This window comes from Tinamus guttatus, unplaced genomic scaffold (genome assembly GCF_059628265.1).
Source record: "Tinamus guttatus ecotype Peru unplaced genomic scaffold, ASM5962826v1 Tinamus_guttatus_pri_ptg000942l, whole genome shotgun sequence".
NCBI lineage: Eukaryota > Metazoa > Chordata > Aves > Tinamiformes > Tinamidae > Tinamus > Tinamus guttatus.
The window spans coordinates 1,717,358-1,733,125 of record NW_028289476.1 but is presented as its reverse complement, the minus strand read 5'-3'; the positions used below and the strand labels follow the sequence as shown (position 1 = coordinate 1,733,125).

Here is a 15,768-nt window from a genome sequence, read left to right as displayed (position 1 = left end):
CCCCTTGCGCAAGGGTCCCACGGACCATGGTCCCCCGGAGTCCTGTGGCTTTTCCTGACATTCGTTGCTGCTGGATGTGCAGGGAGCAGCTCAGTGGAAGCTTGGCCCTTGCTGCAGCCTGAAACCTGGGCAGGGAGGGAGATGGGGTTTCCTTTCCTGAGCAGCTCTGTCCTTTCGGAGCGGCCAGCAGCTTTGCAAGGAAATCTGCAGGACCAGGAGCGCTTGTGTCCAGCTCCAAGTGGAGGAGCCTGGAGCAGGGGAAGGAAGCCCTGGGGAGCAAGCAGAGCCAGCAGAGCAAATGGGCACAAGAGGTGCCGTGGGTCTTACGCAAACTGCTCCAGTCCTTTCCCAAGCTTGGAACACTACTCTGTGCCCGTAACATCCATCTCTTTCCCTCTCCCCGAGACCTTGCCCTAAACTATAAATGATTTTTTTCCCCAGGGATAGCTCCTCCTCCCTCATTCCCAGCTGCCACAGAATGTTTGGCATGTTTTGCAGAGCTGTGCGTGCCCAGCCCAAGGCCTGGCCTGGGGACACGAGTGTGTCTGGACCTCTGCGGTCAGCCAGTGTCCCCTGGAGATGCTTTTGTCACTGAGGTGCCCTTCAAAGAGGTGGGGAGGAGGGATGGACGGGACACAGGGCTGTGGGGGGCCCCCAGGCCGAGTGGGGCTGGCCCCAGCCCTGCTCCACGGTGTCCCCATGTGAGGGGATGTGTGACAGGGCGGGGGTGGGGGGAGCGAGTTGGGCCATTCGTTTTATTTCAGTGTCCCCCTCTTGGCCCCCACCCCGTGCAAACCTGGATTTTTTTTTTTTAAATCTTCTTTCCCTCTAACAATGTCCCCGTCCAGGTCAACGTTCGTGCTGTCAATAAAGTGACCCTCTGTAACCGCCGCTGTGTCACTGCGGGGGCGGGACCGGCACTGGCGGGGGGCGTGGCCAGCCCGCGGGGGCGGGGCGGAGGCCCTTGGGGGCGTGGCCATGGCGCGGGGTGGGTGGGGCCGGGGCGGGCTGCGCCGCCGTGGGCGCCGGGAGCCGGAAGCGCCGCGGCGGTGCCGGGCGGAGCGGGCCGGGCCGCGGTGCCGGTTCCGGCATGGCCCGGCCGGGCTGGGCCCCGCCGCGCCTCGACGAATTCATCCTCACCGAGCGCCTGGGCGCCGGCACCTACGCCACGGTGTACAAGGCCTACAGGAAGGTAGGGCCCCCCGGCACGGGGTGTCCCCTCCCCGCTGGGGGACAGTCCCGCTTCCCGGGACCCTCCGCGTCGCCCCGGGGCGGGACCTGCTGCAGGGACCCCCCGGGAGCTCCAGTGCCCCCCGCGGTCCATAGGTCCCCATCTGAACACCCCCCACCTCTTCCTCCTTCTCCTCCCAGGCACAGGGTGTCTGTGCCCCCGTGTGCACACATGTCCCTTGGGAGGGGACAGCCTGCCCTGGCCTCCTCCTGTGGGATCACCACTGGGGACATGCCGGGGTGGTCATGGGGGACTCGCCGTTGCCGCCCCGCAGAGGAACGCCCGCGAGGTGGTGGCCGTCAAGTGCGTGAGCAAGCGGAGCCTCAACCGGGCCTCCGTGGAGAACCTGCTCACCGAGATTGAGATCCTCAAGGCTGTGCGGCACCCGCACATCGTGGAGCTGAAGGACTTCCAGGTGGGACAGGGCCCGCGCGCCGGGCGGCCGGGACCCCCCTGCAGGGTGCAGGGTGACAGCAGCGGCCTCACCCCGCAGTGGGACAGCGACCACATCTACCTGATCATGGAGTTCTGCGCCGGCGGAGACCTCTCCCGCTTCATCCGCATGCGGCGCATCCTGCCCGAGAAGGTGGTGCGTGTCTTCCTGCAGCAGCTCGGTGAGCGGCTCTCTGGCACCCCTTCTCCTTGGAAAACCCAGGCGCTGAGAACCGTCTGTGCGGCAGTGTGGCAGGGAGGGGACAGGAGAGGCAGTGACCCCCCCCGCCACTGCGTGCTCCTCTGCCCATGCAGCCTGTGCCCTCAAGTTCCTGCACGACCGCAACATCTCCCACCTGGACCTCAAGCCGCAGAACATCCTCCTGAGCAGCCTGGAGAACCCCCAGCTCAAGCTGGCAGGTGGGAGAGCCAGCTCGGGTCCCCACTGAGGGGGACGGGGACTCCTGCGAGGCTGCCAGGGAATGTCCCCTGGAATGTCCCCAGCCCGTGGCCTGCGTCCCAGGAGGAGGGTCCCTGAGCCCCTCTTTCTGTGGAGCCTCTTGGACAGAGGGGCTGAGGTCTGACGGGGTGTTCCCGACCCCCTGGCGCTCTTTTTCACCCATGGGTCATGCAGGGACCGGTCCAACTGTGCACCCTGTTGGTCCCCTCCTGCAGATTTCGGCTTTGCTCAGTACATGTCCCCGTGGGACGAGCAGCACGTGCTGAGGGGCTCACCGCTCTACATGGCGCCGGAGATGGTTTGCTGCCAGCAGTACGACGCGCGCGCGGACCTCTGGTCCCTGGGCGTAATCCTTTACGGTGCTCCTTCACTTCCTTCCTGGCCTTTGGGGAGGTTTTTCCTGGTCCTGTCCATGCTCTGGGGCCATGGGGGGCTGTCCCCACCATGGGGTTGGCAGCCGGGATCTCACCGGGCACACAGGGTCCCTTTGCAGACCAAGAAAAGTAGGAGCCCCCATCGCTTGGCGTATCCATGGCCTGAGACAGCTCCCTTCCAGTGAACATCCCACAGCCCATCCTGTTTGTCCAGGGTACTGGCAGCCACCAGCCCTGAGGAGTCGATGTTCCCTATCCTGGGCAGGATGAATCCGAGGATGCTGCCACCCTGGGATCACACCAAGCACTTTCTTCCCCCGCAGAGGCACTTTTTGGGCATCCACCCTTTGCCTCCAGGTCGTTTGCAGAGCTGGAGGAGAAGATCCGCAGCGAGCGGGTTATCGAGGTAGGGCCAACCTGCCCCAAGGCAGGGTGATGGGCGCAGGGCCCGGTGCCTGTGGAGGGGAAGGGCTGACTTGCAGCGGGGCAGTGGCGCTGTGTCCGGAGGGGCCAGCGTGGGATGGTCTATGATGGGGACATCAGCCAGTGGGTCCTGGGCTAGCTGGAGCAGCAGAGTGGGGTCACCCGTCCCTCGGCAGCTGCCCAGTCGGCCCTGGCTCTCGCCGGAGTGCCGGGATCTCTTGCAACGCCTCTTGGAGCGGGACCCCTCGAAGCGCATCTCCTTTGAGCACTTCTTCGCCCACCCCTTCGTGGACATGGAGCACATGCCGAGCCCAGAGAGCCTCGGCAAGGCGGTGAGTGGGGCACTGCAGTGCAGGGGACGGGGGAGCCGTGTTGTGGATCTGCCTCCCAGTGCTGACTCCTTTCCCCCAGACCAGCCTGGTGGTGGAGGCGGTGAAGAAGGACCAGGAGGGGGATGCATCGGCTGCGCTCTCGCTCTACTGCAAAGCCCTGGAGTATTTTGTGCCTGCTCTGCACTGTGAGTGGATCCTTTAGGGGCAGAGGCAGGGGCCTTCAGGACACCGGTGGCCAGATTGTGGCCAGTTTCCTGGGATAACGTTCGGACTGCATGAGCCCTTCTGCTTTTCGGTGTCTCTTCCTGCAGATGAAGGCGATGCTCGCCGGAAAGAAGCCATCCGGGCCAAGGTGAGTGGCATGGGCCAGGCTGGTGGCCATTGTGATGCTTGATGCTCTGCTGGGGAGTTTTGGACCCCTTTGCTGCCCTGGTCCTGGCAGTGGGACACCCCATGGAGTGGCCCCTGGAGTCCCCTAATGTGCCACCTCCTTGTCACCAGGTGGGACAGTACATCTCCCGCGCGGAGGAGCTGAAAGTGCTTGTCACGTGTGACAACAAGAGCCTCCTGCAGCGCGGAAACCCTGCCCGTGAGCTCCTCAAAGGTACCCTCAAGTGCGGGGTGGGAAGGCGCCAGTGGGGGACAATTGCAGTGGAGCAGTGGGAGGGCATCTCTCCTGGCTTTGGGCCGAAGCCCGGGGCTGCTCTGTGGTGCCTCTCTTGCAATGTCCCCTTGCAGAGATGGCCAAGGACAAGCCTCGTCTCTGTGCTGCGCTGGAAGTGGCTTCTGCAGCCATTGCCAAGGTGAGTCTTGGAGCCGGGGGCTCCTGTATGAAGCACCCAGATGGAGGAGGACCATCCATCCCCTGTGTGTCCCGAGCCCGACTGTCCCGCCATGGGGCCCCTTGCAGGAGGAGGAAGGCAGAGACGATGAGGACGCCCTGGAGCTCTACCAGCAGAGCCTGGGTGAGCTGCTGCTCCTCCTGGCTGGTGAGTTGTGGCCACAGTGGCTCGCGACACCGTGGTCGGGGCCACCCCCAAGCAAGCGCCTGACGGCACCGCTTCCCTCTCCAGCAGAGCCAGCGGGGAGGCGTCGGGAGCTGCTCCATGCCGAGGTAGGTGCCAGGTCTGGCAAGCTGGAGGTGGCATCTCCTTGGGGACAGCTCATGGCATGAGGGGAAGTAGAGGGAAGGATTGAAATAGCTGTCACTGTTGCAGATCCAGGTGCTGATGGGCCGAGCCGAGTACCTGAAAGACCAGATCAAGGTAGGGCTGCTGGGGGGCTTTGCCAAAGGGTAGGGGGAGCAGCAGCACTGGTGTTAGGCTGCCCAAGGCTCCTCTCACCACAGATGCGTGAAGCGCAATCCATGGGAAAGGAGGCACTGGCGGAGTCTGTCCGGAACTGTAAGTGTGGGACCCCTCCTGCCCTGTCCCTGTCCCTGTCCTCCATCCCAGGCCCCTCTCTCCTTGTCGGGAGCAGGGGAGGGAGGGGGTGCCACGCAAAGGGAGTCTGGGGATGGACCCTTGCTTGGCACCCCGGCTGGGAAACGTGGATGGAGCTGTCAGACACGACAGCCAGTGAGGACCAACTGGAACAGCGTCCCCTGCGTCCTCGGTCTTCTCCATCCCTCTCAGCCATGATCCCCATCGCAGCTGGGACTGGAGTGACGCGGGAGGCTGCGTGGGTCCTGCAGCCCCCTGTGACACGCAAATCCTTCCCCTTGTCCTCAAAGCGTTTCTGTTATGATTATTATTTTAATCCCCTGTCTTGCTGGCGCTAAGCCCTGCAGCTGGCGGGGACAGCAGTTGTAGCGCTGCCGCTCCGTGCTGGGGGCTGCTTTCTCCTGTCCCCAATGCCAGGGGGTCCCTTGGGGACACAGCCACATGGTAGGGGTGACGGGGAGCTCGGCTGAGCCTCATCCAACCATTGTGGGTACCCCAGAGCATCCCCAGCTTTGCTGGTGCCCATGACACCCTGGTGCAGTCATGATGGGTCCTGTTCCTCAACTGTGTGACGTTTTCCCTCTTCTTCCCCGGCACAGCCTGTACATTGCAGTGATGCCCCAGAGAGCCGGCCCGCGGCAAGGATAGTGACACAGGGGTTGCCCACCAGGTCCATTTGGCTTGATCCAGCCTCGTAGTGCTGCCATCGAGGCTTTCGTGCCGGATGCATCGTGGAGCCCTCTCTCTCCTTGTACGGATCCGTATGGATCGATGCGGGCACTGGCAAGGCCGCTTTTCCCGCCGTCCCTTCCCGGCTTGCTGTGACTGCTCCTTTCGCCCTTGCTGGAGCGAGCGGAGTGTGCAGCTCTGCGGGGCCATCTGCCCGTGCCCCGTGGGACCTGTTAACTTGTTTTCCCTGTGCGAGGAGTTCCCTCCGAGCCCTGCCGTGAACGTCTGCTGAAGCAGCCTGCCGTGACCGCAGCAGGCAGGTTATTCCACCCTAATTCCCTCCACTGGCTGCGACGGGCTGAATATTTTTATCCTGGCATTGGCCTCCTGCAGAATTCCCCCCGTAGCGTGCAGCCTTCCCGCTGGCCCCGCACGCCTCCTGCCTTTTCCGATGAATTGCTTTCAGGGGAGACCATCTCCCGACTGCATCAGGGATTGGAGCCATGGGGCTGCCGCCTCTTTCAGAGGTGTCTGCGGAGCAGGGAGTCACTCTGATTTCCTTCTGGGATCCTGCAGCTGTGCCTTGGTCACTGCACTGACTACCTCCACATGTGCCGGCACGCTCGGCCTTGCAAAACTCCACCTAATCACACTGACAGAGACGGGTCCCGGTGCTAAACCCTGTTTGTACCAGACTTGGGGGAGAGACTTCATTGTAAATGGATGCGGCCTGTACCTGTCATCGGTGTCCTGAGGTGTTCCCAGTTCTCAGTGGAGACGTGGGTGTTTTGTGCATGCTGCTAGTGCTCAGATACCCCGGGATGTCACACAGAGCCTCTCCTCTTCTTCCCGGTGATTTTTCCTTTTCCCTCTCCCAGCTCGCGAGGAGGGAATACTGACCCAGGACAGGGTCTGGCTGGGGTGGCTCCCCCCAGCCCTGTGCCCCAGGTACAAGTCATCTGTGGGAGCAGTGGCACCCCGGGAAGCAAGGGGCTTTTCTCCAAATCTGCTGTATTTCAAGGGAATGTATTTTTTTGTCTTTATTAAATGCCCTTTTTTCCCTCTCCAAACACTCAGCCTTAGCTTGGTGCCTTGAATCAGCTCAAAACAAGGATGAAGGGGACGCCCTGGTTCTGGGAGCGATCCTGGCTTGCATCCTCCTGCCCTCTCCCCATCCCGACACAACCCCCCACGAGACATGAGCAGCCACACACGCTCTGACCTTGTTTTCCCTCTGCATCTTCCTTTATGTAAAAGCGTATTGCTAGCCAGCACACGCAGGGCCGAGCATGGAAATGCGCTCCCCCAAATCCCCTAAATCCCCCCAGATTTGCAGGAGGGGCTGGGGATGCCCAGGGGGCTCCCATGGCTGACCTGGCTGCCCTCCTCGCCGCTCGCTTTCCTGCGGCGCTTCCCCTCGCGTGCATCCCGCTCGCTTGTGATCTGTGATGACGCCGGCTCCGCCAGGAGCCAGGCTGCTCCGGCACCGTCTCTGGAGAGCTCCCAGGCAGATGTGTTGAAGCCCTGGGATGTTTTTTTTTTTTTTTTTTTTTTTTTAAATGAGCAGAGATTATGGCCTGAGGCTTTAGAGAGCTTCCAAGCCGCCTTCCCCCCGCTGTAGCTCACGTGAACTCGCCGGCTGCCGCATGGATCCTACATCAGCACATACGTGCTCCACAGCCGTACGGACACATACGGAGCCTTTCCTGGGGTGGCTGGCGTGGTGGCGGGTCCCTGCGGGCTGGCCCGTGGTGTCGGGATGCATCCAAGTCACTTCTGCATGAGGGCCTGCTGTGTGCTGCCCAAATGTCACTGCGCACGCTGATGCCAGCAATGTGGCAGCGCAGCCGCCGCACGCCTGAGCAGTGGCCAGCGCCTTCGTACCGGACACTGCCACAATGCCTGGGTTTTATTCCTGGCGCGGCTATTTCTAAGGGCAGCCGCCAGCGGAGATTCTCTGAGGGCTTGTAGGGTGCTGGGGTGGAGATTGTCCGAGGACTCGTAGGGTGTTGGAGTGCGTGGTGGAGAATGAGAGCTGTGAGGATGAGCTACCACCCTGCTGGCACGGGCACTGAGTTCGGCGCTTGGGGAATCATGCGGAGCTTTATCAAACATGAGCGAGAGAACTGGTTCCTGGCCTTAATCCCTCCTAATTCTTTGCTTTTAAGGTTTTGGGACGTGCATGTGTGAAGCCTCATCCTTGGGGCTCCGGAGGTCACAGTGTCTCGAAAAGGCTGTGTCCGACTGTCCATCCCTCCCACTACCCCCTATGCTGGGGCAGGAGCTGTGTCCCCGCTCAGTTTTGGGTCTCCAGCTGTGGAGGGCGAAGGCACTTGGGGATCGCGGGGACCAGTGACACTGGCACAAGAGAGGGAGCTCCGTGACACGCCAAGCTGCATAGACATCTCTGGGCGTTTATTCCGCCGGTGGCAACAGTACTGGGACACAGGGACAGCACGGGAGGTGCAGAAACCCATGAGGGCACAGCGCACGGTTACAGCACGACATGTACGGAGGCATTTCTCCCTTGCACCCGGGACTTGTTTTTTTTTTTTCTTTTTTTCCCCTTTTTTGTGTGTTTCTCTCCTCCTGGAAGGAGCAAGGCACCCACCGCCAACCAGCCGGTCCCACACTGCGCCAAGGGCATCGGGCTCCGCAGGGGGGACCAGGGCCGCCTGCTCTCATCTCGAGAGGGAAAGGGGAGGAGCATGTCAGGGCCAGCGGAGAGCACGGGTCGGGGACGCGGGGGACTCGGCTGCCTCACATCACGGCGCACTTCTCAGCTGACTGCTTGAGGTCCTCGAGTGTGGCCGACGCTTTGTCCTTGAGCGAGTCAAGGTCCAGATTCTGGATGTTGCTGAGCTGCCCAATCACCGAGTTTTTCTCCTCTTCCTCCTCGTTGTCCTGCTCGATCATCTTGGCCAGCTCCTTGGGCAGCTCCACATCTCCTCCCACCAGCTGGATCTGGTTGTCATCCGTCTCGTTCTGCAAGGGACACCATGAGGACACCGAGGGGCTGGGAAAGAGGATGCTGGTGGCACATGCAGAGCTCCCACTAGTGCATGCCCCCACACAGGCCTTGGTAGCCAACCCAGGGCCTCAGCAGCCAACCCAGGGCCTCAGCAGTCAACCCAGAGTCTTGGTAGCCATCCAAGCCTTGGACTGTTGGCCAGCCCATGTCGCTCCATCCCTCCCATGATCATGCAAAGGCCACAAGTGCACCAAGGGAGCTGGCACAGCCTGCGCCGATGCTGTGAGCATCCTTTCAGCTCCACGGTGAGCATTTGGCTGGACACAGCGAGCTCCTGCAGCACTCGCGCACTCACAGCGGCCGGCGAGCGGAGCAGGGTCAGCGCCACACCGAGGAGCCCCCCAGGCAGACCGACTGTCAAGCGGGATCAGTAATGAGCAGGGGAAACTTGTCTGCATATTAGAAGGGACATCTCAAGCATGAGGAAGCAGCGGCGGAATTGGGGACCATGTCTGAACAAATACCCATTTCCCCTGGAGAAAAATCTCCATCTTCTCTTCTTCTCTTTCAGCAGAGGAGGACAAATCCCCCAGCTTTCTATGCCCTGGCAGGGAAATGGGTGCAAAGGGATTGGTGTATTCATCCAGGTTGGACAAGACAGGCGCTGGGGACAATATTCCCTGGCATAGCTGACCTCCCTCAGCTAAAATTAGCCCAGCTCCCAATTGGGAGCATTGAGCATGGAGCAGCTGGGCAGGCTCGCCAAAGACATCTGAATTGCCACTGATTAGGTTATTCCTGGTGAATCGCTAGTTGGGCAGAAGTTCCAAAAGAGGAATTCAGCCAAGGAATGTTGGCCAAGTAATCCGGGCGGCTAATCCTCTGTGGAAGGTGTAATTTCGGCTGAGGTGGAGCGAGCTCTCCCATGGAGCCGAAGTTAGGAGAGGAAAAAGCAAGCTGAAGGATGTGCGCTAGGGGTCCCACCGTTGGAGACCAAGAGAGCAAGCGGCCAGGGCCAGGTCCTTGGGTCTGCCCCTGTGGAGGGGATCTCGCCTGCCTCCCCATTAATGGAGCCCCCAGCAGGGTTTTGGGGGCGTTGTGCTCCCTGTGAGCCCCCCTGTTGTTGGTCATACCTTGGGGAGACGATACTTGTCTCGGAAGTGAGACCTGAAGGTGGCCCTCTCCGCCTTGCGCTGTGCAAACTGGGCATCTCTTTCCATCCTGCGGAGCACAGGATGCAGTTACCGTGGGACGGGGCCCATGGAGACTCCCTGCCCTGTGCCTGCCCCCCATCCTGGACAGTGGCTGGGCTCATTTCCATCCCCCCCTCCCAGGTATCCACCACCTGCCCCAGTAGCCCCGTGACACCGGCACCACAACATAGTCCGAAAGGAGAAAGCAATCCCATCTCCCGGGCGAGGAAGCGGCTTAAGGGATTACAGGGGGGTCATTAACCGCCTCCGGCTGTGCCGCCCCCCAGGCCCGGCTCTGGGGCCGCCTGCACTCACTTCTCCTCCACGAGCTGCCGCTGATACTCCTCGTACTCCTCGCGGGTCATGCCCTGCGCCTCGGCCGGCGACTTCTCACCCTCGCTCTTCTCCTCGCCGCCCAGCCCACCCGTGAGGTTCTTCAGCTGCCCCCCAACCATGCTCTTCACCATGAACGCCATGGCTGGACTGTCTGGGGCACCAGGGAGCTCAGGGACAAGGGAACTGGGGTACTGGGGAGCTCGGGGACCGGAGAACCAGGGTTTGGCGTTACGGGAGAGCCTGGGAAAGCGTGTTAGCGGGGAGCTGGATTAGGAGGAGACGAAGAGTGGGAGTACGGGAGGACCAGGGAGAGCGGATTGCCGGGAGCCCGGGAGAGCGGGAATGCCGGAGCGGGGGTTATCGGCGAGTCGAGCTGCGGAGGTCCCGGTGAGCGGCTCCCGCGGCTCCCGCGGCTCCACACTGCCGGTGCCGCTGGCGGCGCTCAGTGGGGTCGCGCGATCCTGGTGTCCATGGCGCGGCCGGGCTGGCCGGAGCGGAGCGGCGAGGGCTGCAGCACCGGAGCGCGGACAGCTCCGCTGTGAGCGCCGAGCCGAGCCGAGCGGAGCGGAGCGGAGCGGAGCGGAGCTAAGCGGCGGCGCCGCCTCCCGCACCGCCCGGCCCCGCCGCCCCCCGGAGGAGGCGGAACTGCCCCCCCGCATGCGGCCGCCCCGGCCCGCCCGAGGCGCGGGGGGTCCTGCACCAAACCCCAGCTCCTGCTCCCTGGGAGCCCCAAGGTCCTGCACCCCGAACGCCGAGATCCTACAGCCCAGCATGCCTGAGGTCCTGCACCCTGAAACCCTGAGGATCCTGCACCCTGAACCATGAAGATCCCTCACCCTGGGATCCTCAGGCTCGTGCCCCATGCTTGTGACCTCCAAGTGAGCCCCAAGTCCTGTACATCGCAGAGGTGGGTGCCACTAGCCCGGAGGCCCATGTGGCACTGCCAGGACACACACACACCCGTGTCTGTCTTGTGCCTGTCTCCACATATTGGGTGACAGCAGGTGATGATGCTCCATGGCGGGCGCATGATGGAGCAGATCCACAGGCGAACGGAGCAGCTTCCTCCATAGTACCCGCTGCCCGGGTGTCTGCCTTCAGCATCCTGCCCCTCTCCTTCCCAATGCTTTTGTTAATTAATTCCAAAAAAAAGTGGCTCCAGTCCTGCCTGGCTGATGTACCAGAGATGGCCTGGGGATCCTAGTACTCATTGGTCACTTTAATGAGAAGGCCAAGGAGTGGGCACTGATTTCCTTGCATCATCCCCACAGCCTCTCTGGTGCTCCAGACCCTGCTGACTCCCACTCCTGCTATTCCCAGAAGCCGGATTGTGGCTGTGCAAAGCAACCTAAGCAGCACCTCCCTTCCAGATGGCCAGCCTGGTTCCAGCAGACATTGCTCCCTCTTTTCTTCCCCTCTCACGGAAAATACGCGAGCACACATCCAAGCTCTGCTCCTGGCTTGAGGGGGTGGGGGTGGGATCCTTCCATTGCGGAAGCATAAAGACAATCTCCGCGGATTAAAATGATGGAACAGCTGGGAAGCGGCAGAATATGGCGAAAGAGGGAGGGGGGAGCCAGCCCATCCGTTCCCTCCCCCCTCGCCCAAGGTAGCACTTTGTCCTCAAAAGGAAAGGGGAAAAAAACACCATTAATTTTGCTGGGCTGATAAGCTGCAGCACGTCAGGCGTGTGGAGCCTTGAGCGGCCCTCGCTGCTGTTGTGCATCTTGGGTGACTTTTGGAAGTGACAAGGAAGACCAAAGCTGCCCTTTCTCCATTTCTTCCCCCAAATCTTTGAGCCCTGATGGGCAGTGCTGGCATTTTCTGCCTGACTCTTTGGCAATGAGACCCCATGCCCATTGCTGTCGGATTGGCCTGAAGTGACAAAGGCACCTGAAACACCACTCTGGTGCCACCCTTGGCGCTGGCAGTTCTGCTCAGTGCTGGTTTCTGCCTCCCTCCGTGCCGGGTGCAAGCACTTGCTAACAACAAGAGACTGGAAGTCAGGACCGATTTTTCCAGCTGGATTAGACGGGTCAGTGCCCGTGTAGCCTCCCTGTCTGGCAAGCGATGAGCAGAGTGCTCCGGATGCGCGGCGAGTGCAGAGCAGCCTGCGGCTCAAGGGGCAAGCAACCTCTGAGAGCATTTCCAGCTTCATAGGGAAGGGGAAAGAGGAAATTTCCTTTTGCAAGGCCTGGGCAAACCCCACAGCCAGTGAGGTCTTGCGGACACCAGGTGACCATTCTCTGGGATCTCTTGCTCCAGCGGCGGGAGCATCCTGAGCCCCTGTGCCCAGGCCCACCACAACCCTCCAGGTGCTTCTTTTTCCACTTGCTTCTCTTCAGGCAGCCGAGCTGCTCCTTATCCCCAAGCTATATTCAAGCAAGAGTGATTCATCCTTCCTCTCGGGACTCTAACCTGCAGTAATGAGATGTAAATCCCTGCATGACCCATTATATTAGCTTATGGTATATCACACATCTCCTTGGATCAGGCGGAAGAGAGATGAAACGACTCCCCAGCAGCCGGGGAAAATTAAGAGGATCCATTCACGCCATTGACACCTGATTTGAATAGGACGCAAGCAGACGACTTCCCTTCCTGTCGGATTCTTGTGCATGATGGAAGCGATGAGCTCTGGTCACATGGGGACAGGTCACCGGGAGCTGCTCCTTGCTAGGCAGAAACGCGGGTGGAGGTGAAGGTTTAGGGTGCTGAATAGGTGAGCTCTGTGCTGAGCACACGCATGTGCACGCGTGGATGCTGGAAAGCGCCGGGGAGGCGGTGCAGAATCATCGCTAAACAAAGCCGACAGCCTCTCTGCTGGGAGAAGTCACGCTTGCACTCGTGGTGGCGACTGTCATTTCTTGTGACAGGGACGGTTGCTGCCAGCGGGGGAACCTCGGCATGCAGCCGCAACCCGGCCGCGAGCTCCATGGCCACGGGGACATTGAGGCCATGACGGTGGCACCTGGACTGGCTCCAGAAACTGTGTCTACTGGACCATGGGGGTGGCTCTGAACTGTCCTGCGCCATCACCTTTGTCATCACCATGAGCTCCAATGTGGCAGAGCAGCCACAGATTAAACTTCACTTCTTCGATGGGGTCTCTATGCACACAAGGCCGGGGGTCCCTGCAGACCTACGGGCAGCCCCCCTAGGGCCTCCATGCGCATGGGGCCAGAGGGAGCCTTATGGGTCTCGGTACAGCCCCCCAGAGGCTCCTTGCACACAGGGCCAGGTAGGGGAGCCCTACGGGTCTTTGGGCAGTCCCCCAGGGCCTCCATGCTCATGGGACTGGGGGGACCCTATGGGCCTCTAGGATGACCTTTGTGGCCTCCATGAGTGTGGGGCAGGGGGGCCCTACGAGTCTGAATGTAGCCCCCCCAGTGCCTACGTGCACACGGGGCTGGGGAGGGTCCTACAGAGCTCCATGTGGTCCCCCAGGACCTCCATGCACACACGGCCGCGGGGCCTTATGGGCCTGGGTGCGGCCCTCTGGAGCCTCCATGCACATGGGACAGCGGGATCCCTATGGGCTTTTGTGCGGCCCCGTGGGGCCTCCATGTACACAGGGCCGGGGGGGGCCTATGGGTCTCCAGGACCAACCCTTGTGGCCTCTGTGCATACAGGGCTGGCAGGGTGCTATGGGCCTTTGTGTGAACCCCTGGGGGTCTCCATGTGCATGGGGCTGGGGGGGGCTCACTGGGCCTTCCTGAGGCTCCCCTTGGGACACCATGCGCATGGGGCCCTATGGGCCTGTTGGAGGCCCTCCGGGGCCTCCATGTGCACAAGGCTGGGAAGGCCCTGTAGGCCTCAGTGTGGCCCCACCCAGGGCCTCCCTGCACAGGGGGCCGGGGGGGCCCTACAGGCCTTCGAACAGCTCCCTGGAGCCTCCATGCACACGGGGCCAGGAGGCCCTTCGGGATGACCCCAGTGGCCTCCGTGCACGTGCTGCCTGGAGGCCATATGGGCCTGGGTGTGGCCCACCGGGGCCTCTGTGTGCATGGGGCCAGTAGGCCCTCTGGGTCTCAGGGTAGTCCCCAGGGCCTCTGTACTCACGGGGATGGGGGGCTCTATAGACCTTGGTGTGGCCCCCTGGGGATTCCATGCACATGGGGCCGAGGGGCCCCACGATCCTCGCTGCAGCCCCCTGCAAGATTTGGTGCAGCCCACGAGGACCTTCATGTGCACAGGTCCAGGGGACCCTGTGAGCCTCCTTGCAACCCACTGTGGCCTCTGTGTACACAGGACCAGGGGACCCTACAGGCCTCGATATGGCCTCCTGGGGCCTTCATGTGAGCGGAGCCAGGGCTGCCCTATTGGGCCTCTGTGCAGCTTGCCCAGCCCCGTGTGCACAAAGGGCCCCAGGGACCGCATGGAGGCCCATAGGACGCCCTCGGCCCTGTGTGCGTGGAGATTCTGGAGGGTGGCACGAATGCCCATCGGTCCACCCTCACCTGGTAGGCAGGGAGGACCCAGTGGGCAGTACAAAGGCCGGTAGGGCGCCCATGACCCTGTGAGCACAGAAGCGTCAGGGGCTGAACACTCGTGCAACTGCATTCCAAAATACTATCTTAGAATCACGTTCTTTGGTAAATGGCAATGCACATCTGACTCTGTGAGTGTGATTGGCCTTCCAATTTATAATATCTGTATTGTTGGGATGGATCATTGTAAGCCGGCCAATGGTACATGGTCCTCTTACAGCATATTGGGGGATTCCACTCCATGCTCGATCCCCACATATTACGAATAAATCATATGGAAACAATTCAATAGTTGCATCCCCAGGGGGAAATTGCTTGGTTATAGTTTTATTATACCACAGTGACTGATTTAACTGGGCTGCTGCTTGTTACATCATCACCAATTGCATTTACCTTATAATACAAAAAGTAATTAAAATACAGGCAAACAGGTGCACTTAAGCTACCTAAGACATCTACTTCCTGCAGGGGAAGATTTTTTGCGGGAAAGTCATGCATTTTCCCACCCTGGTATTCCACCACCCTGCTGATTGTGAGGCCGTGTTCCTCTAGGTTTCCTCACACCACCATCTAGGCTGATCTGTGCCTGGGCAGGTACAGTGCTGAGCCACTGTTTGATTGTGCAGGTTATCCCATTCTTTCTCAGATGTAGGTACTCCTATTAAACATGTTTGAAAAGGATTGTCTGGCATTGACATGGCTAAGCAAAGGGTTGTTTGATTTATTGCATTTGCTAGTGTTACCCATACATTTTGCTAGTGTTACCCATACATTTCTTGGCAGGCTGACCCTGCTTGGGCTAAAGGCTCCACAGCTGCTGAGGATAGCCATGGTTGTACACAGCGCGAATGGACCCATCTTGGTCTTCCGTCTGTCAAAACACAAGATAAGCCCTCCCCAGGTTATTAAGTCCTTAGGGCCTTCCCATTTATCTATGACTAGGTCTTTTATTGTAACTCAGGGCCTTGGTTGAAAATTATCAAACTGTTGACCAAAATGCTGAGAAATTTGGCTTTCGCCTGCTAAATTATGAGTTAAAAAAACAAGTACTTACAAAGCCTTGTTTAATCCCTCCTGAGGACCATCTCCCTGTGTTCCCCCTTTTTGTTTAATTAGCATACGTTTCAAAGTCTGATGAGCACGTTCAATAATTGCCTGCCCTGTAGGGGAATGGGGAATGCCAAAAACATGTTCAATGCCCATTGCTTAATAAACTCCTGGGTCCGTATAGCAGCATACATGGGCCCATTATCTGCTTTTATTGTTTTGGGGACACCCATAACCGCAAAACATTTTAACCAATGCTTGCAAACATCTCAGCTTTTTTCCCCAGTATGCGCAGTTGCCATTAAATATCCCAAATGTGTACCTACAGTAACGTGGACGTATTTCAGTCGTCCAAATTCTTCTACGTG

General features: G+C 60.1%; 2 protein-coding genes across 3 annotated transcripts; one reads left to right on the top strand and one right to left on the bottom strand.

Moving 5' to 3' along the window:
* The first annotated feature begins 1,079 nt into the window (after positions 1-1,079).
* Positions 1,080-5,351, top strand: ULK3 (unc-51 like kinase 3). Of its 2 annotated transcripts, XM_088538237.1 has the most exons (16): positions 1,080-1,192; positions 1,506-1,646; positions 1,725-1,845; positions 1,979-2,083; positions 2,339-2,482; positions 2,821-2,903; positions 3,097-3,252; positions 3,332-3,437; positions 3,564-3,604; positions 3,754-3,856; positions 3,991-4,055; positions 4,163-4,241; positions 4,326-4,366; positions 4,470-4,517; positions 4,601-4,655; positions 5,294-5,351. In XM_088538237.1, the coding sequence occupies exons 1-16, from the start codon at positions 1,091-1,093 to the stop codon at positions 5,308-5,310; spliced, it is 1,407 nt and encodes a 468-aa protein (XP_088394363.1). In that variant the 5' UTR covers positions 1,080-1,090; the 3' UTR covers positions 5,311-5,351. The 2 variants fall into 2 exon arrangements, with proteins under 2 accessions (XP_088394363.1, XP_088394362.1); XM_088538236.1 differs by lacking the exons at positions 4,601-4,655; positions 5,294-5,351 and having other exon boundaries at positions 4,329-4,486.
* Positions 5,352-8,121: 2,770 nt separating this feature from the next.
* On the bottom strand, positions 8,122-10,038 carry CPLX3 (complexin 3). The gene is made up of 3 exons (XM_010223640.2): positions 9,843-10,038; positions 9,468-9,555; positions 8,122-8,348 (listed from the first exon to the last, which is right to left on the bottom strand). Exons 1-3 carry the CDS (start codon positions 10,001-10,003, stop codon positions 8,124-8,126), a joined length of 474 nt encoding a protein of 157 aa, XP_010221942.1. The 5' UTR covers positions 10,004-10,038; the 3' UTR covers positions 8,122-8,123.
* Positions 10,039-15,768: the final 5,730 nt, after the last annotated feature.

Bases quoted from the DNA above. Each gene is read 5' to 3' on its own strand.
- ULK3 (XM_088538237.1), top strand. From the start codon at position 1,091: ATGGCCCGGCCGGGCTGGGCCCCGCCGCGCCTCGACGAATTCATCCTC. The intron at 3,605-3,753 runs GTGAGTGGCATG...CCTTGTCACCAG, and splicing joins AAGAAGCCATCCGGGCCAAG to GTGGGACAGTACATCTCCCG. The intron at 3,857-3,990 runs GTACCCTCAAGT...GTCCCCTTGCAG, and splicing joins TGCCCGTGAGCTCCTCAAAG to AGATGGCCAAGGACAAGCCT.
- CPLX3 (XM_010223640.2), bottom strand. From the start codon at position 10,003: ATGGCGTTCATGGTGAAGAGCATGGTTGGGGGGCAGCTGAAGAACCTC. The intron at 9,556-9,842 runs GTGAGTGCAGGC...TGTGCTCCGCAG, and splicing joins CGGCAGCTCGTGGAGGAGAA to GATGGAAAGAGATGCCCAGT. The intron at 8,349-9,467 runs GTATGACCAACA...TGTCCCTTGCAG, and splicing joins ACAAGTATCGTCTCCCCAAG to AACGAGACGGATGACAACCA.